Raw genomic sequence first — 16,986 nt, 5'->3', positions numbered from 1 at the left:
ACTTGAAAGTTGAAATGACTCTTTGATCTATGGGCTCAGAATGAATGTTGTTAGCAGGCATGAAAATGACATTAACTTCCTTGTACATCTTCATCAGCGCTCTTGGGTGACCAGGGGTGTTGAAAATGACCGGTAACATTTTGAAGAGAATATTGTTCTCTGGGCAGTAGGTGTCAACAGTAGGCTTAAATCATGCTATAAACAGCTGTGTTGTGATCCAGGCTTTGTTGCCCCATTTATAGAGCACAGGCAGAGTAGACTTAGCATAACCCTTAAGGGCCTTAGGATTTTCAGAGTGGTGCATGAGCACTGGCTTCAACTTAAAGTCATCTCCTGAATTAGCCCCTAACAAGAGCGTCAGCCTGTTCTTTGAAGCTTTGAAGCCAGGTACTGACTTCTCCTCTTTAGCTATGAAAGTCTTAGATGGCATCTTCTTCCATGACCACATTGTGCTATTTCATACACATTGAAAATCTGTTATTTAGGGCAGCCACCTTCCTCAATGATCTTCGCTAGATCTTCTGGGTAACTTGCTGAAGCTTCTCCATCAGCACTTGCTGCTGCTTCACCTTGCACTTTTATTTGTTCTGGAGACAGCTTCTTTCTTTAAACCTCATGCTCTGCTGGCTTCAAATTTTTCTTCTGCAGCTTCCTCACCTCTCTCAGCATTCACAGAATTGAAAAGAGTTAGGGTCTTGCTCTGGATTAGGCTTTGGCTTAAAGAGATGTTGTGTCTGGTTTGATCTTCTATGCAGACCACTCAGACTTTCTCCATATCAGCAATAAGGCTGTTTTGCTTCCTTATCATTTGTGCGTTCACTGGAGCAGCACTTTCAATTTCCTTCAAGAACTTTTTCTTTGCATTCACAACTCGGTTGTATGGTATAAGCAGCCCAGCTCTCAGCCTATCTCAGCTTTTGAGCTACCTTCCTCACTACGCTTCATAATTTCTAGCTTTTGACTTAAAAGTGAGAGACATGCAACTCTCTTTCACTCAAACACCTAGACGCCATTGCAGCGTTACTAACTGGCCTAATTTCAATATTAATGTGTCTCAGGGAATAGGGAGGCCCAAGGAGAGGGAATGGCCAGTTGGTGGAGCAGTCAGAACACACAGAACATTTATTAATTAAGTTCGTTGTCTCATACAGATGCAGTTTGTGGTGTCCCCAAACAATTACAATCATAACGTCAAAGGTCACTGATCACAGATCACCATAACACACACAATAATCATGAAACAGTTTGAAATATTGCAAGAATTACAAAATGTCACACAAAGACATGAAGTGAGCATGTGCTGTTGGAAAAATGGAGCCAATAGACTTGCTGGATGCAGAGTTGCCAAAAACCTTCAATTCGTAAAAAAAAAAAAAAAAAAAAAAAAAAAAAAAAAAAAAAAAAAAAAAAAAAGCAGCATCTCTGAAGCACGATTAAGTGAAATGCAGTAACGCCAGGTGTGTCTGCACCAAGTGCCATGTGCTCCTCCCCCAGGAGTGGTTCTGATGTCACCATGGTGCAGTATCAAAACTGGGAAACTGCCATTGGTTGAATACCGCTGTCTACAGGCCTTATTCAGTTTTCACCCATCTTTATGCACATTTACATGTGTGCATGTGTGTGTGCGTGTGTGTGTGTGTTCTATGCAATTTTACCCCATGTATAGATTCCCATAAGCGCAGCCACAATCAAAGTAATATTCCAGCACCATGAGAACCCCGTAGTGCTGGTGCCCCCAATCTGTTCTCATCCTGGCCACTCTTTTTACAGAGGTTACACGCCAGCTTCTCCTGCCTCTTGGACAAACCCAGAGCCAGTTTCTTCCTCCTCAGGGCCAGCCAGGGAGCTCCAAGCTTCTGGGATGCATAAGGGCCTCATGTGGTCTGAATAACTTCTGAACCCCAGCTCATCTCTCCCAGGGATATAGAGCTTTAGGTCTCCAGGCAGCACAGCTCCCAGCGGCTCCTCAGGTTCTTACAGTCCCAGCACTCGACAATAGAGTTGTGCTCCTCACAGCAGGAAGGACTGCGCTGGGAAGCAGCTCTCTCAGGGCGGTGCCAATCACAAGTGCAACACATTTCTCCTGAGCACCTTTGACGTGCAGGCTGCAGGGCTACACCTGGGTGGGCATGCAGGGGCCTTGCACTCAGACCTTGTCCAGGTCTGATTCTGCCATCACCAGCTGTGTGACCTTGGGCAAGTGACTTAACCTCTCTGAGCCTCAGGTTCCTTGTTAGTGAAGTGGCATGTAAACCTTTAACGAAGATTTAAAGCACCGAGCCTACCAGAGTGTACATGCAGAATAATCGCTGCTGTGACCATGCCAGTCACACAGCTGTGACATGGAGCCCAGAGTTCTACCCACAGAACCCTCTCAAAGTGGGAGAACTTGACTTTCCAGTAACTCCATATAGCAATAGTTGAAAGGATGTTTTCTTTAAGCCTTTCCTAAAGTGGCCCAGAGAGGTGAAGCAACTTACCCAAAGTCACACAGCTCCTAGTTGTCAAAGGGTGGACTAGAGCCCAGGTCTCTCTCCCTTAATCCAGTGTTCCCGGAACTTCCCTGGGTTTCCGCCCATGAGACTCCCCGTAGGGAAGCCTGACCATCTCCCCAGCTCTGCACTCCCTCAGGTGCCCCCTTCACACTCACATGGTGCTTTGTCACAGGCCGTTGTCATGCTGCCTGCCACTGTTTATTTTGTGACCTCTGTTTACTGCCCTCCCCACTGCCCCAGAGAGTGGGCTCCACAAAGGCAGAGGCCGCCCCTGGTGTCTGACACTGTGCCTGGCAGTGTGCAGAGGCCGTGCCCCTGTGCTGGATGGTGAGTGATGGTGAACGTTCCCTCCAGGACTGCAGGCTGCTCCCTGTGGGCACTCGCTGGCTGTGGGGCGAGGCTGGCCAGGACTACTCTGCTCGCCAACTGGACAGGCTCTGAGCCCAGAAACAACTGGTCCTCCCAGGGAGCATGGAGCCTTGGAGAAAACAGCCCGGGCCGGGTGTAGCTCACTGAGGCAGGCTGCAGACACAGGCTGCCTGGTGGCCCCCATCCAGAGACCTCCACGGGGCTGGGGGTAGACGGGATGAAGGGCCATGCTCTATTTCTTGAATTCTAGCATGTTTACGGTTTCAAACATTGGCACCCGTTTATGAGGCCAGTCAGTCCTGCTCACACAGAGCCCAAGTTTCTTTCAGGCACATCCCCAGTGTGCTATTCTTGTTCTGTTTTTGTTTTTTGAGACAGGATCTCGCTGTGTCACCCAGGTCAGAGTGCAGTGGTGTGACCACAGTTCACTGCAGCCTTCATCTCCTGGACTCAAGTATTCCTCTCACCTCAGCCTCCTAAGTAGTTGGGGCTACAGGCATGTACAACTGCAGCAGGCTAAGTGTTTGTTTGTTTGTGTTTTTGGTAGAGATAGGGTTTTGCCATGTTGCCCAGGCTGGTCTCAAATTCCTGGGCTTAAGCAATCCTCCCACCTCAGCCTCCCAAAGCCTGAGATTACAGTCGTGAGCCACCTCACCTGGCCTCCAATGTGACATTCTTGCCCTTCTCCAGTTTGTAAGAGTGCCCTATAGACATATCTGTGTGTCTGTCCACCTCTGTACCTAGCTCTCCCCTTTCTCTCATCTGCCTTCTCTCTGTAGGATCTCATCCCTCAATTAGTAATTCAGAGATTGTGCCTTATGGAGAAATAACACTTATTTTTAACCGCTGTTGTCTTGATGCCTGAATATACCCACCGGGGTTCTGCAGCTACACTGGGACTCGTCTCTCTGGTTTCCCATAGCTCAGGTCTACAGCTGATGCAATAAGAGGCCAGGTGCACCTGGCAAAGACTAATGTTGTTTTCCCCACATCCACAGTTCTGAGTTCTCGTTCATTCAGTCAAGAGAACACGTGGCCCCATAAAAAGGTACTGAACGTCTCATCTCAGGGCCACCCCTGCAGCTTTATAACTTTGGGTAAGTCATCCACCCTGTGCCATAGTCTTCTCACTTGCAGAGTGGACATGATAATGACACCCGCCCCTCTGGGTTGTGCTGAAGTTTCAGTGTAATACTCCTGGGACCTAGCACATAGCAAGACTCAAGAAAATTCATGTTCATAAATATTCTTGCCATTATTATCATTCCTTTAAAAATATTATTCTCTTTTAAATATCTCTTATCTCTATCTGCAGCAGGAGATGTACCCCGGGAGGAGGCACGCATCTTTCTGCTGAGGCCCCTACGGCTCTGGTTAAAGTCAAGGCCATGCCCCAACAGGCATGAAGTGCTTTTCCATTGTGTGTCTGGATGACTGACAGCGCTGCCTTCCCCCACCTCGCGGCGGCTCCGTTTCCACTGATGTCTGCCTCTCAAGGGTATCTGGGACTCACTGCACCCAGAGGCCCTGTGCCCCAGCTCCTGTCCCCATGAAAAGGAGGGAATGCGAACATCTCCACCTACCATGTGCTTTTCCTGCCTCAGTGCTGTGTCCAAATGCAGCAGGTCTTTTAAATGAAGGCTGTAGATACATAGGTTGATGTCTATGCTGCAAAATAAAATGAGAATTGGAAAAGACTTTCAGGGTATCAGAAATGATGAGTCAGGATATTGGCATGTCCCTAATCAGTACAAGCCACAGCACACCCTGCCTCAGACTGTCATTCTGCAGCATGCTGAGGTCCTTACTCTTACTCCACGTTTATAAGAAGAGATCTCATAAGCTGTTTGAAACCCACTAACGGCCAGAAGAGAACAGCTGGTGTCAGAGACATAGCTGCCTGGGACTTCCAAGAGAAAACCAAAGGAGAGAGGGAAGGGAGAGAAATAAAAATGACGTTTCCTCCTTTGAGTATTTTCTAAAAAAAAATTTATTTACTTATCTTTTCAGAAACAGGGTTTTGCTCTGTCTCCCAGGCTGGAGTGCAGTGGTACAATCACAGCTCACTGCAGCCTCCACTTCCTGGGCTCAAGCAATCCTCCCTCCTCAGCCTCCCGAGTAGCCAGGACTACAGGTGTGTGCCACCATACCCCACTGATTTTTGTATTTTATTTTAGAGAGGGGGTCTCACTATGTTGCCTAGGCTGGTCTTGAACTCCTAAGCTCAAGCAATCTACCCACCTTGGCCTCCCAAATGTTGGGATTACAGGCGTGAGCCATGGTGCCCAACCTCAAGCATTTTCATGTTTATCATCACATGTCATCTTTCCTCAGTGCCTGAGCGGAGACATACTCATGCCCATTTTACAGATGCAGAAACTGACTCAGGGAAGAGAGAATCAGAGAAATCAAGTGACCATCAGAGGCTCAGCAGGGGCAGATACATGGCAGAGTGTAAAAGTCTTTGACCTTTTTTCCCTTCAGGCAAATGCATTTTAAATGATGACTCTCCCACCCAAACCATTTCAAATCCTCTAAGTCCAAATGCTGAAAGAAAGCCATTCAAAGCAGGCCTGGCCAATCCAAGAAGGCCCCTCTTTAATGAAGTCCCTTCTGCCTGGGCCACTTTCAGGCTCAAGGCGCTGAGCCCAGTCTTTTTGCAGCAGCCCTGAGCAGGGGCTGTGCCCTGGCTCATCCCACCCCTTGGATTCACGGAATTGTGGAGCGGAGAGAGGCCTGAGGCCTGGTGTGTGAACCTGCCAGCCTGAGTTTCTCAAGCCGCTACCATGTGCAGAGCCCTGTTCTGGGCTGGATCAAACCTGGCTCCGTCACTAACCGCTGTGTGACCAGCAAGTCACACAACCTCTCTGCGTTTCCCTTTATTCTTTGTGAACTGGGGGAAATGACAGTACCAACTTCACAGGGGTATTAAGAGAAATTCATTCATTCACTGATTAATACTTATTGATTGCTGAACCTGCCCCAGGCTCCCCCTCACTGGGCAAAATCCTCATGAGATCATCAATCCCTGTCAAGTGATTAGCACTCTGCCCACTTAATCAACTTCACCAGCAGCTAAGGGCACGCCAGTGATTAAATGAGGCCTCCTTGTCGTCTCTCCCCAGGGATCAGGCCTGACTCCACAACCCCAGTGTTGGGCAACACAGCACAGGAAGTGACAAATGCATCTGGGGCTCCGACGGTGACGCTGGGTCACTGTGTGTCCCTGGCAGAGTCACTGAACCTCTCCGGGCCTCTGTTTCCTCCTCTGACAATGATGTGATCCCCTGGCCTACTTCAAGAGGACCGGAAGCCTCATCCTCCATCGCCCCCTCTCCTTACCTCTCACAAGCCAGCACCTCGGGGAAGGCGTTCACCCGGAGGAAGGTGCGGCTGAGAAACCTGTCATCGCTGGTGGCCGAGTGGACGCTGGATGAGGAGCTGCAGTCGTCCTTCTCTCCCTGGCTCAGGCTCCCCAGGCTGCTGGAAGGGGAGGCCTCTACCGGCTGGTGCGGCAAAACAGCCTGCTTTAAGTTTTCATGCAGAGACGGGTTGGAGGAGCCATCGGCCAGAGGCTGGGGTGGCAGCAGGAAAGTCATACTCATTCCATGTGATGCCTCGGGGATTTGATCTAGTATTCATAATTCTACCAGTGACCCATGCTAGCCACTCACAGGAAGGCCTGGCTGGAAGAGACTGGCCAGGTTGCCAGCAGACACAACAGAGCTTCCATCCTAGGTTCTGCCACACCCACATCCCAAAGGCCCGAATCACAGTTCACTTGTCCTCATGAGGCCAGCCCCTCTGCACCAGGCTCCTTCCCCTAAACTGCCAACCTGGATCTGTTCCCCGGACACCCAGCTGCACCCTCCTCCCAGCTGCCAACTCTGACCTCCTCCACAGCCAATGCTTGCCCTGACCCAGTTCTCTCGCTGCTGTCCGACCCCCTGGCCTGTTCCCTCCATGAATCCTGCCAACCACCTGTCCTTCGCCTGCACAGAGCAGGAGTCACCCTCCTGCCCCCTGCCCACCAATGGGCTCCACGCTCCTAATCAAGAAGCTGGAGCACCATGCACACCAGGCCCACAGGAGGTCACAGCCTGGGGCCTGGCACGGCTAGAGGGCCCAGCAAATGTCAGCCTCTACCTCTGGTGGCCCAAGCCACACTGAAGTGGCTCTGGCTTAGACGCTCCTGGTCACTTCATAATTCTGGGCCTTTCCAGACTTTGGTTTTCTCCCTGAAACACCCCCCATTTGTTGTTTGCTGGGTGGAAGTGTCCCTCCCTCCAGGTATGGATTTCGGACGCCATACTGGCTGCACAGGTCCCTGGGCATCTGCCTCTTGTCTATTTCGTCACGTACTGTCCTGCATTCTCAGTGAATTCTGATCCACCCAGGCAGTGAGGGCCTCCAGGGTGGGGCTGACGCTCTGCTGACCACGGCGTGATCCCCAGGGCCCATGCAGGGCCTACCCAGAGGATGGAGAAATGCCCTTTATCCACCACCCGTCCCACCCTTCAACCACTTGAAGGACGTGGGCCCCAATGTGGGTTCCAGGGAACAGTTCCATGAGCCAGTTACTGCTCACCACAAAGGTTCCATGGAAAAATTAGTTCGGGAAAGCCTGTGTTAAACAAGGTGACATATTCCTTTGGTGCAGGAATTCTCAGAACCTATGTAAGTGTTCAATAGGCTTTGGCTGTCTTCAAAAGCAAATAAGAATTGAAAGATCCTAACATGTTCTGAGTGCTTAGATGTTGTGTGCTGTTCTGAGCTCTTATGTATGTTATCCTGTGTAACACAAAACAACTGGGCAAGGCAGGAGCACCAACATCCCCATTTCACAGATAAAGAGACTGAGGCAGGAGAAGTCAGGAAGCACCACACAGTGAATGGCTGAGATGGGGTTAGGACTGAGTCGCTGTGACTCCAGAGCTCATCACCCTGACCACCAAGAAGGCAAGCCACATTTTCCCAAACTTATTTCACTAGGAAACTTTTTTGCACAAAGCACCTCCCAGGCTGAGGGCTCCTGGAAGCGCCATGGAAGGTGTAACCATAGCCAGGTGCTGGGGTCTGACTCAGGCTCTGCCACTTCCTGTCACATGACCTCAGGTCACTAGCCACTCTGGGCCTCAGTTTCATTATGTGTAAAGTGGAGACAATATTATTTACCTGATAGGCATAACACCAAGTTGAACTGCCTAATGCATGACAAATACTTAGCATGACACTGGCCCTGTGCATGTAAGTGTTCAGTAAGTGCCAGTTGCTGGCATTAGTCCAGAGCTCTGTGAATGAGGATTAGCGCTCAGAACTGAGTCGGTATCAGTGTTTGTATTAGTGTTAAAAAGGCAGAGAGGGAGCTGTCCTACTGTGCTGTCACCTCGTGTCCCTGGGGATATGAGGAACTATGGAACTTCCTTACCGTGGTTACCATGGGCATGTCCTGTTCCTGATAACACTGCTATAAGACAGATTAACCCTAAGTTTTGCTCCATTACAAAGCCTCAAAACTATCCCTATTAAAACAACTTGCTATAAAACCCTCAAACAGGACCAAACATCGCACAGTTAATCCCCCCACTTTCCTCCCAATCTCTGGCACATGACGGAAGTAACTGGCTTTCTACGATGGCGCTCAGGACTCTCACCCGGAACTTCTGATTGATGGGGTAGATGACTTTGGCCTTCAGGGCGAATGCTGTGATATTGCTGTTGGAAGGCGGCTCACTTTCCTGGGAGGGAAAGACACAAACAGCATGGGAAACTTTCTGTAAAATGAAGGGTACGTTGTCAAGTTTTTCCAAAATGCCACATCCCATTTGTAATAGCAGCCTCAGAAAGGGACGATGATAGGTATATTTAGATTCATGTTAGTTCTTCCTTGCCAGAAGGAAAATGAATGGATGGGTGGACAAACAGATGGATGGATAGATGGATAGACGGGTGAATGAATGGGTGGGTGGGCAGATGGATAGATGGGTGGATGGATTGATAGGCAGACAGAAGAATAGATGGGTGGTTGGATGGAAGGATGGACAGACAGACGGATCGGTGAATGAAAAGGTAGAGAGATAGATGGGTGGATAAAAAAATAGATGGGTATATGGACAGATGGACGAACAGACAAATGCTATCAAAAGAGAATGGCACAATGTTCATTTAATTACAATTCTTCAGCTTTGGAAGAAATAAAGATTTGAATAACTTGAGAATAATTAACAAGAGAGTCTCCTAAGGAATTAGAAAAAGCAAACACACAAAATAATTTTAGCATTGCCAGGGGTATAAGCACATGCAGTCATATTCACACAAGAGTTGGGATTAGACCCTTAAACAAAAGGAAGTGGTTGGGCAAGTCTTCTAACTTCTCCGAACCTCAGTCTTGCCAGATAGTAAACCAGCAGAGTATCTGCCCTCGAGGACTACGTACACGAAGCACCCTGCTGAGTCACTAGAATGGAGAAGCAACTCATCAGTGGGCCACTGTGCATAGTAGCACAAAAACCACTGTCAAATCCTGCTCAGCAATCACCTCTCCTGACTCATTAATAAGAAGCTGGATGGACTTATCCATGGCCTGCCCTGTATCCCTACATCCTCTGCATCTCTCTCCTGTTGGGTCATCCCCACCCCAGCCCTGCACTTTGTAAAGTCAGTGCTGACTCAATGCTTTGGAAACAACCAGATAGTGAACGAAGATAAGCAGACAGGCAAGCCTGGAGCCTGGCACTGCAGACCATGAGAAATCTCTACTGGGCAATTCTGAACACACCGATGGAAGAAAACTGCATCTGCGTCAATTCCAGTGCTTCTCAACCACATCTTGAAGAGTGAGCTCCCTCACCAATGACCGATTTTCAATGACAAAGTTCACCTTGGAATAAGACACCCTATTGTGGGAAACACAGAAGGATCGATCACTTGCTCCTAATTTGGGGTGTTGACACAGCCTCCAGTGAGCCAGAACTGTGGCCTAGATGTATCTCCAGGAAGAGCTGCACCGTGATGCCCTGCGAGCAACACGAGAGGGACATTCCACACCAGGGGCTCCTGTTCTTGTCATTTCTCTGTACCTTACAACTCACGAAAAGACTTGGGTGACAAGAATGGGGGAAGACGCTTCATTATACCTTATACAAAATTAATTCAAGATGGATTAAAGACTTAAATGTAAAACCCAAAATTATAAAAACCATACAAGAAAATCTAGGCAATACCATTCAGGACACAGGCACAGGCAAAGATTTCATGACAAAAGCACCAAAAGCAATCGCAACAAAAGCAAAAACTGACAAATGCGATCGAATTAAAGAGCTTCTGCACAGCAAAAGAAACTATCATCAGAGTGAAAGACAATCTACAGAAGTGGAAAACATTTTTGCAATCTATCCATCTGACAAGGGTCTAATATCCAGGGTCTATAAGGAACTTAAACAAATTTACAAGAATAAAACAACCCCATTAAAAACTGGGCAAAGAACATGAACAGACGCTTCTCAAAAGAAAACATTCATGTGGCTGACAAACATATGAAAAAAAGCTCAACATGGCTGATCATTAGAGAAATATAAATCAAAACCACAATGAGATACCATCTCATGCCAGTCAGAATGGCGATTATTAAAAAGTCAACAAACAACAGATGCTGGTGAGGCTGCGGAAAAAAGGAAAACGTTTACACTGTTGGTGGGAGTGTAAATTAGTTCAACCATTGTGAAAGACAGTATGGCGATTCCTCAAAGACCCAGAAGCAGAAATGCCATTTGTCCCAGCAATCCCATTACTGGGTATCTATCCAAAGGAATAGAAATCATTCTATTATAAAGATACATGCACGCGTATGTTTATTGCAGCACTATTCACAATAGCAAAGACATGGAATCAACCCAAAAGCCCATCCATGATAGACTGGGTAAAGAAAATGTGGTACATATACACTATGGAATACTATGCAGTCATAAAAAGGAACAAGATCATGTCCTTTGCAGGGGCATAGATGGAGCTGGAAGCCATTATCCTCAGCAAACTAACACAGGAACAGAAAATCAAACACCGCATGTTCTCACTTATAAGGAGAAGCTGGACAGTGAGAACACATAGACACACTGGGTCAGGAGAACAACACACACTGGGGCCTGTGAGGGGGTGAGGAGAGGGAGATAGTCAGGGAGAATAGCTAGTGCATGCTGGGCTTAACACCTAGGTGATGGGATGATCTGTGCAGCAAACCACCATGGCACACGTTTACCTATGTAACAAACATGCACATCCTGCACACGTACCCCAGAACTTAAAATAAAAGTTGAAGAAAAGGTTTTAAGAAGTAAAAAAAAAAAAACACTAACAGGGAAGACCACCAACATACGCTACCTCCCTAAGCTTCCAAGGACCCTGCCACAGAGGTCACTGTCTCCACTTCCAGACAGAGAAAATGAGTCACAGAGAGGTGAAGCCATATACCCAAGGCCACACAGCTAATCATTGCTAGAACCGGGATCTGAACTCAGCTTTGCTGTCCCCAGGTCCGCCCTCTTTAGCCGATGCCAAGCTGGCTCTGTCAACATGATGCGAATAACAGCAAGAGGAAGTGCCATGAAGTTTAAAAGGAAGTGGGGGTTCATAGAGAAGGTCCCTGGGCTTGGCTTCACCGTGTTCAGGAACCTACATCAGACACTGAGGCACCGCACACTCCCATATCCCAAGTCCCCACATCCAACCGACCACCAATCAATCCCATCAACTTAACCTCCTAAATCTCTCTGTAATCCATGGCCCTGGCCTATGCCTCCAGCGTATTTACCCTGAAGGGCTGCAATCACTTCCTAACCAGCTCCTCATGTATTGAGGGTCTACCATGTGCAGCCACCTTATGCATGTTTGCCCATTTAATTATCACACATCAGTCGCTTGGAAGGTGGGGACTATTATTATCACGCCCACCTTATGGTGCTGCGAACTGAGGATCAGAGGTTAACACCTTCCAATTCATTCTCCACGTGGGAATCAAATGATTTTTTTTTTTTTTTTTTTTTTTTTTTGAGACTCCATCGCCCAGGCTGCAGTGCAGCCGCACGATCTGGGCTCACTGCAACCTCCGCCTCCCGGGTTCACGCCATTCTCCTGCCTCAGCCTCCCAAGTAGCCGGGACTACAGGCGCCCGCCACCACGCCTGGCTAATTTTTTGTATTTTAGTAGAGACAGAGTTTCACCATGTTAGCCAGGATGGTTTCAATCTCCTGACCTCGTGATCCGCCGGCCTCGGCCACCCAAAGTGCTGGGATTACAGGCGTGAGCCACCGCGCTCGGCCCGAATGATCTTTTTAAGCATGAATTTCCATCGATGCACCTCTTAAAACCCTTCCTGACCTCCCTCTGACCTGAGAGTACAGAGCCTGGCCTGCTCTCAGTCCCCTGCATTCTGGCCCACTTTCTGCTTGAAGTTTTGTCAGTGAACAAGGAATGGCAGGAAGATGGAAAAGGCTGAACTCAGGACTAATTTGCAGGGTCCACCGCAAAATGAAAATGAGGATTCTTATGTAATAATGATTAAGAATTTCAAGACAGTGACAGCAGAGTCCACCAGCCAAGAGGGGGCGTATCTGAGCGTGGTCCCTGTGACCTCACAGATCACACCCAGGACAGCAGCAATGGCTGACTGTCCAGGGGAGACACATTTGCTCAAGGGAAAGATTCAAAAGCAAAAGGGCCCTGTGCATTTTTAAACTTCCTACAAACAGGGGAGAAAAGAAAGGATAAAGAAAAGGGTGACCATGAGAGAAAAGCAAAATCCCTGCTTTCCAGGAGTTTACCTTCAAGAGGAGAACACAAAACAAAAACCTAATTATGAAAAGGAAAGGGCCGGGCGCAGTGGCTCACACCTGTAATCCCAGCACTTTTGGAGGCCAAGGTGGGCAGATCACGAGATCAGGAGTTCAAGACCAGCCTGACCAACATGGTGAAACCCCGTCTCTACTAAAAATACAAAAATTAGCTGGGTGTGGTGGCATACACCTGTAATCCCAGGTACTCAGGAGGCTGAGGCAGGAGAATCGCTTGAATCCGGGAGGCGGAGGTTGCAGGGAGCTGAGATCGCATCACTGTACTCCAGCCGGGGCAACAGAGTGAGATTTCATCTCAAAAAAAAAAAAAAGAATGAAAGGATGTTGGTGCAGGGCCCACCTGAGACCTGTGGGCGCAGCACCTGGGGATGGAGGAGTCAGGAAATGGGCATCAGAAACACATCCTGGCTGGCAGGGAGGCTCCACCTGATCTGTCTACCTGCAGACTGCAGCCCCTGCAGGGCCAGCCCAAGGACGGTCATGGTCTTTGCCAGGGGATGAAGGATGCAGGAGCATGTGATACCCGAAATCAGGGAAGGAGCAGGCTCTGCTACCTGAACAGGAGCCACTGCCTTTAGTTTTTAAAAGCTCTCCTCATTAAGGTCAGGTGTCCTCCAAATTCCAAGAGTCTCCCCAGCCAAAGCAATACAATTATTTAGAAAATTGGTTGCAGCGAAATCTACAAGGTAAAACTTCCTCAGCTAGAGCAATGCAATTATTCAGCAAATTGGTTAAAGTATAACTGCAGGAAAGGAAAAGCCATTCCCATCACCAATATAAAGGAGTTCTTTTCAGAGAATGCGTAAATGCATCCTTAAAGGCTCTACCCACTCTCCCTCCCTCCACAGCAAAGGAATGGAATGGAGAGACGGAGGCTGTGGAATAGCATGCCTCAGAGCCTTCTGGAATTTTCTGTTTGTTTTCAGCTGAGATGAGTTGTTCATTAAACAGAGGTCATCCAAGGCATGGCAGGAACCATAAGGCCCTGGTTTTCTGTGCACTGGAGGACAAGAAAGTTATAGCTCGACCCACTGGGCCAAAGCAGCCCTGACCGCATATTTTGACAAGCTCAGTCTGCAGAAAGCAAGAGCATTCTGACAAGCCGGTCACTGGAACAAGCAGATCTTTCACTTAACCCTTGGTAATTATTAGCTTGATAATAGGCATCTGCTAGGTGTAGCTGAAAGTGAACAAGTAAAACATTACTAGGCAGAAAAAAATAACCTGACAGCAGGGTAGAAAGACTTGGGCCCCCCTGCAAACACTGATTGAGCACCTATTCTGCGGCAGGAACGTTCACAAGCATTAACTCAGCCCTGGGCGACTCGGGGATGGCAGGGGGAGCACCATCACTGCTGTCATTTTAAATGAGAAACCTGAGGCTCAGACAGGTTATGCTTCCTGCCCAACATCACACAGCAAACATGTGGCAGAGCTGGGACTGGGTTCCACGACTCTAGGTCCCAAAGCCAGCACTGTTTTCATCACATTCAAGGACACCCTATGTGTGAGCAGCATTGTTTGTTTAACAGCTTTGAGATTTAATTCACACACCCTGCAGTTCATTCATGTAAAGTATAACATTTCATAGTTTTCAGTATCTTCAGATATGTGCAGCCATCATTATAGTCAACTTTGTTTGTTTATTTATTTATTTATTTTGAGACAGAGTCTCGCTCTGTCACTTAAGCTGGAGTGCAGTGGCACAATCTTGGCTCACGGCAACCTCTGCCTCCTGGGTTCAAGCAATTCTCCTGCCTCAGCCTCCCAAGTAGCTAGGACTACAGGCACACACGACCATGCCCAGCTGATTTTCGTATTTTTAGTAGAGATGGGGTTTCACCATGTTGGCCAGGCTGGTCTCGAACTCCTGACCTTAAGTGTCTGCCCGCCTCAGCCTCCCAAAGTGCTGGGATTACAGGCGTGAGCCACCATGCCCAGCCTATAGTCAACTTAAAACATTCTCATGGCATCAAAGAGAAACCCGGTCCTCTTTTGCTATCACCCCATCCCTCCCCTTTCTCTGCCCCAGCCCCCGGAAACCACTAATCTACTTTTGTCTGTATAAATCTTCCTGTTCTAGACATTTCACAGGAATGGAATCCTATAACATGTGGTCTTTTGTGAGTGGCGTCTTTCATTTAGCATGTTTTCCAGGTTCATCCAGGTTGTAGCATGGATCAGCCCCTCATTTTATTTTATGGCCAAATAACCTTCCAATGTCTGCATATATCACATTTTATTTTTCCAGTTTTTCCATTTGGGTTGTTTCCACATTTTGGCTATTGTGAGTAGTGTTGCTTTGAACATCTGTGCACACGTTTTTGGGTGGACATCTGTTTTCACATCTGTCCACAGATTCTAGTAGTGTGAGAGGGTGGGATGGGGCAGAGCAGTAGAGAGAGAGATGAGCGGAAGAGAGACACAGAGACAGGGAGATGCCGTGTACCTGCAGCTCACATACTGCCACAAAGACACACACAGAAAGACCCACAGTGACACGTGAGTGATGGGCTGGGACACACAGAGACACACGTGGAGAGGCAAGCACACAGTGTCAGAGACAGCACAGGGCACATCCAAATAGGGGCTCAATCAGTGTTTGTAGGGAGGCCTAAGTCTTTCTACCCCGCTGTAAAGTTAACTCATATTTTCCTGCCTAGTAATGTCTTACTTGTTCACTATTTGGCTACACCTAGCAGATACCCATTATCAAGCTAACAATTGCCAAGGGTAAAGTTAAAGATCTGCTTGTTCCAGACTCATCTCCTGCAAGCCATGTCCCGGGACAGCAGCAGAGGCTTGCCCATCTCTCCCCGGCTCCACGCTGGCCAAGAGCAGGGCAGTGCCCCCTCCACAGGATCCCGCCAGCCAGGGAGGCAGATGCAGGGCTGATGCAAAAGCTGATTGTTCAGAGTCACTAGAAGCTGAGCCCTGCTGACTTTGGACCTTTGGGGAAATCCGTTTTTAAATCCCCAGCCCACTTTCTTCTGTGGTAAGCTGAGGCTGCAGAACAGGACGGAACAGCTTGGAAAGGGGCAGAGGCTAGGAGTCAGGTGTGCAGTCGTAGCACTCCCGAGCAGGGGCCCGGCAAACCCAAGGACAAATATCAGCTCGGCTACCTCCAGCTGCGGGACTCAGGAGAGTAGCCTACCTCTGAGCCTCGGCTTCCTCATCTGGAAAACGGGAATATAACTCAGATCAGCCTCACGTGGCTGCTGAGAGAAGGGCACGAGATCACTCACGTGAGTGTTGGCATCACTCACAGGTGAGAGGTGTAAAACTGCCTGGCATGAGTAGATGCTAAAAAATAATGCTAGTTCAATCTCTCCCCTTATTCCAGAAGACGAAGCCTGCAGTACTTTCTAGGAGACAAGGAGGTGACTAGAAATGTCACATCCTCTCCACCCACGGGGCTCACCCAGAAAGCGATGTTCTGTGGATAGAGTAAGAGTTCCAGGAAGGCAGGAATAAAGAGAATTTTTTTAACATCTCTTCCAGAGGCCCAGCACTCCCACTCCTAGAGATTTAATTAAAGGAAGTAAAATGAAATGAAAATAAGCAAACATATGCACCAACATTCATAGTAGGCTTATTCATCACAGCCAAATTCTAAAACCGGCCCAGTCCACCAATGACACACCCACCAAATGGAAAGCAATCAACAAAGCGTGGCACATCCACACAGTTGACTGCCACTGAGCAATAAAAATGGGGGAATTATTGATACACACAACGAAAGGGAAACATCTCAAGGCATTCTGTGGAGGAAACACAGGCACAGAACAGCACAATTCTATTTGCATAAGGTTCTAGAACCACAGAACCAACCAATGGAAATCCCACCCATGGGTGCCTCTGGAAGTGTGTGGGGGTGGGGAGTGACCAGAAAGGGGCACTAGAGGACTTGCTGGGTGATGAAAACATTCTCAGCAGGGGTATTGGTTCTGAGGGGTATGCAATTCTCAAAACTCATCAAACTGTGAAACCTAAAGTCTGTGCATTTGATTGTACGTAAATTATGCCTAAAAAAAGCAGCCCATTGGGAAACTATATCTGTCAGAGGCTTGTCTACATGACACCTGGCTGCCAGGGGGACACCCCACCTCCCACATGTGCCTCCACAAACGAACACCAACACCAAGCTTACATCAACAGCTTCCTTGTCCTTTGACATCTGCACTTCTCTCTTCCTCTTCCTCGATGGGGAGCCAGTTTCCAAGGGGGTCTGCGCATTAGACTCCAAATTCTTGAGCAGATTTTGAGTGTCGTCTTTC

At 48.2% G+C, this 16,986-nt stretch overlaps 1 protein-coding gene across 5 annotated transcripts in view; it reads right to left on the bottom strand.

The window, feature by feature from the left end:
- The window catches only part of EVC (EvC ciliary complex subunit 1), a 99,386-nt gene that overhangs the window by 73,517 nt on the left and 8,883 nt on the right, over positions 1-16,986 (bottom strand). For 2 of the 5 annotated variants that reach the window (XM_008017940.3, XM_008017941.3), the window contains exons 2-5: positions 16,860-16,985; positions 8,519-8,602; positions 6,207-6,439; positions 4,448-4,532 (exon numbers count right to left, since the gene is read on the bottom strand). In XM_008017940.3, the coding sequence (XP_008016131.3) occupies positions 4,448-4,532; positions 6,207-6,439; positions 8,519-8,602; positions 16,860-16,985 (528 nt within the window). The remainder of the gene's footprint in view (positions 1-4,447; positions 4,533-6,206; positions 6,440-8,518; positions 8,603-16,859; position 16,986) is intronic. The other 3 variants (XM_038008718.2, XM_038008719.2, XM_073012517.1) reach the window with 2 other exon arrangements.

The sequence above is a fragment of the Chlorocebus sabaeus genome, chromosome 27, assembly GCF_047675955.1.
Source record: "Chlorocebus sabaeus isolate Y175 chromosome 27, mChlSab1.0.hap1, whole genome shotgun sequence".
NCBI lineage: Eukaryota > Metazoa > Chordata > Mammalia > Primates > Cercopithecidae > Chlorocebus > Chlorocebus sabaeus.
The sequence above is the reverse complement of the archived record's forward strand: the minus strand, read 5'-3'. Positions and strand labels throughout refer to the sequence as shown.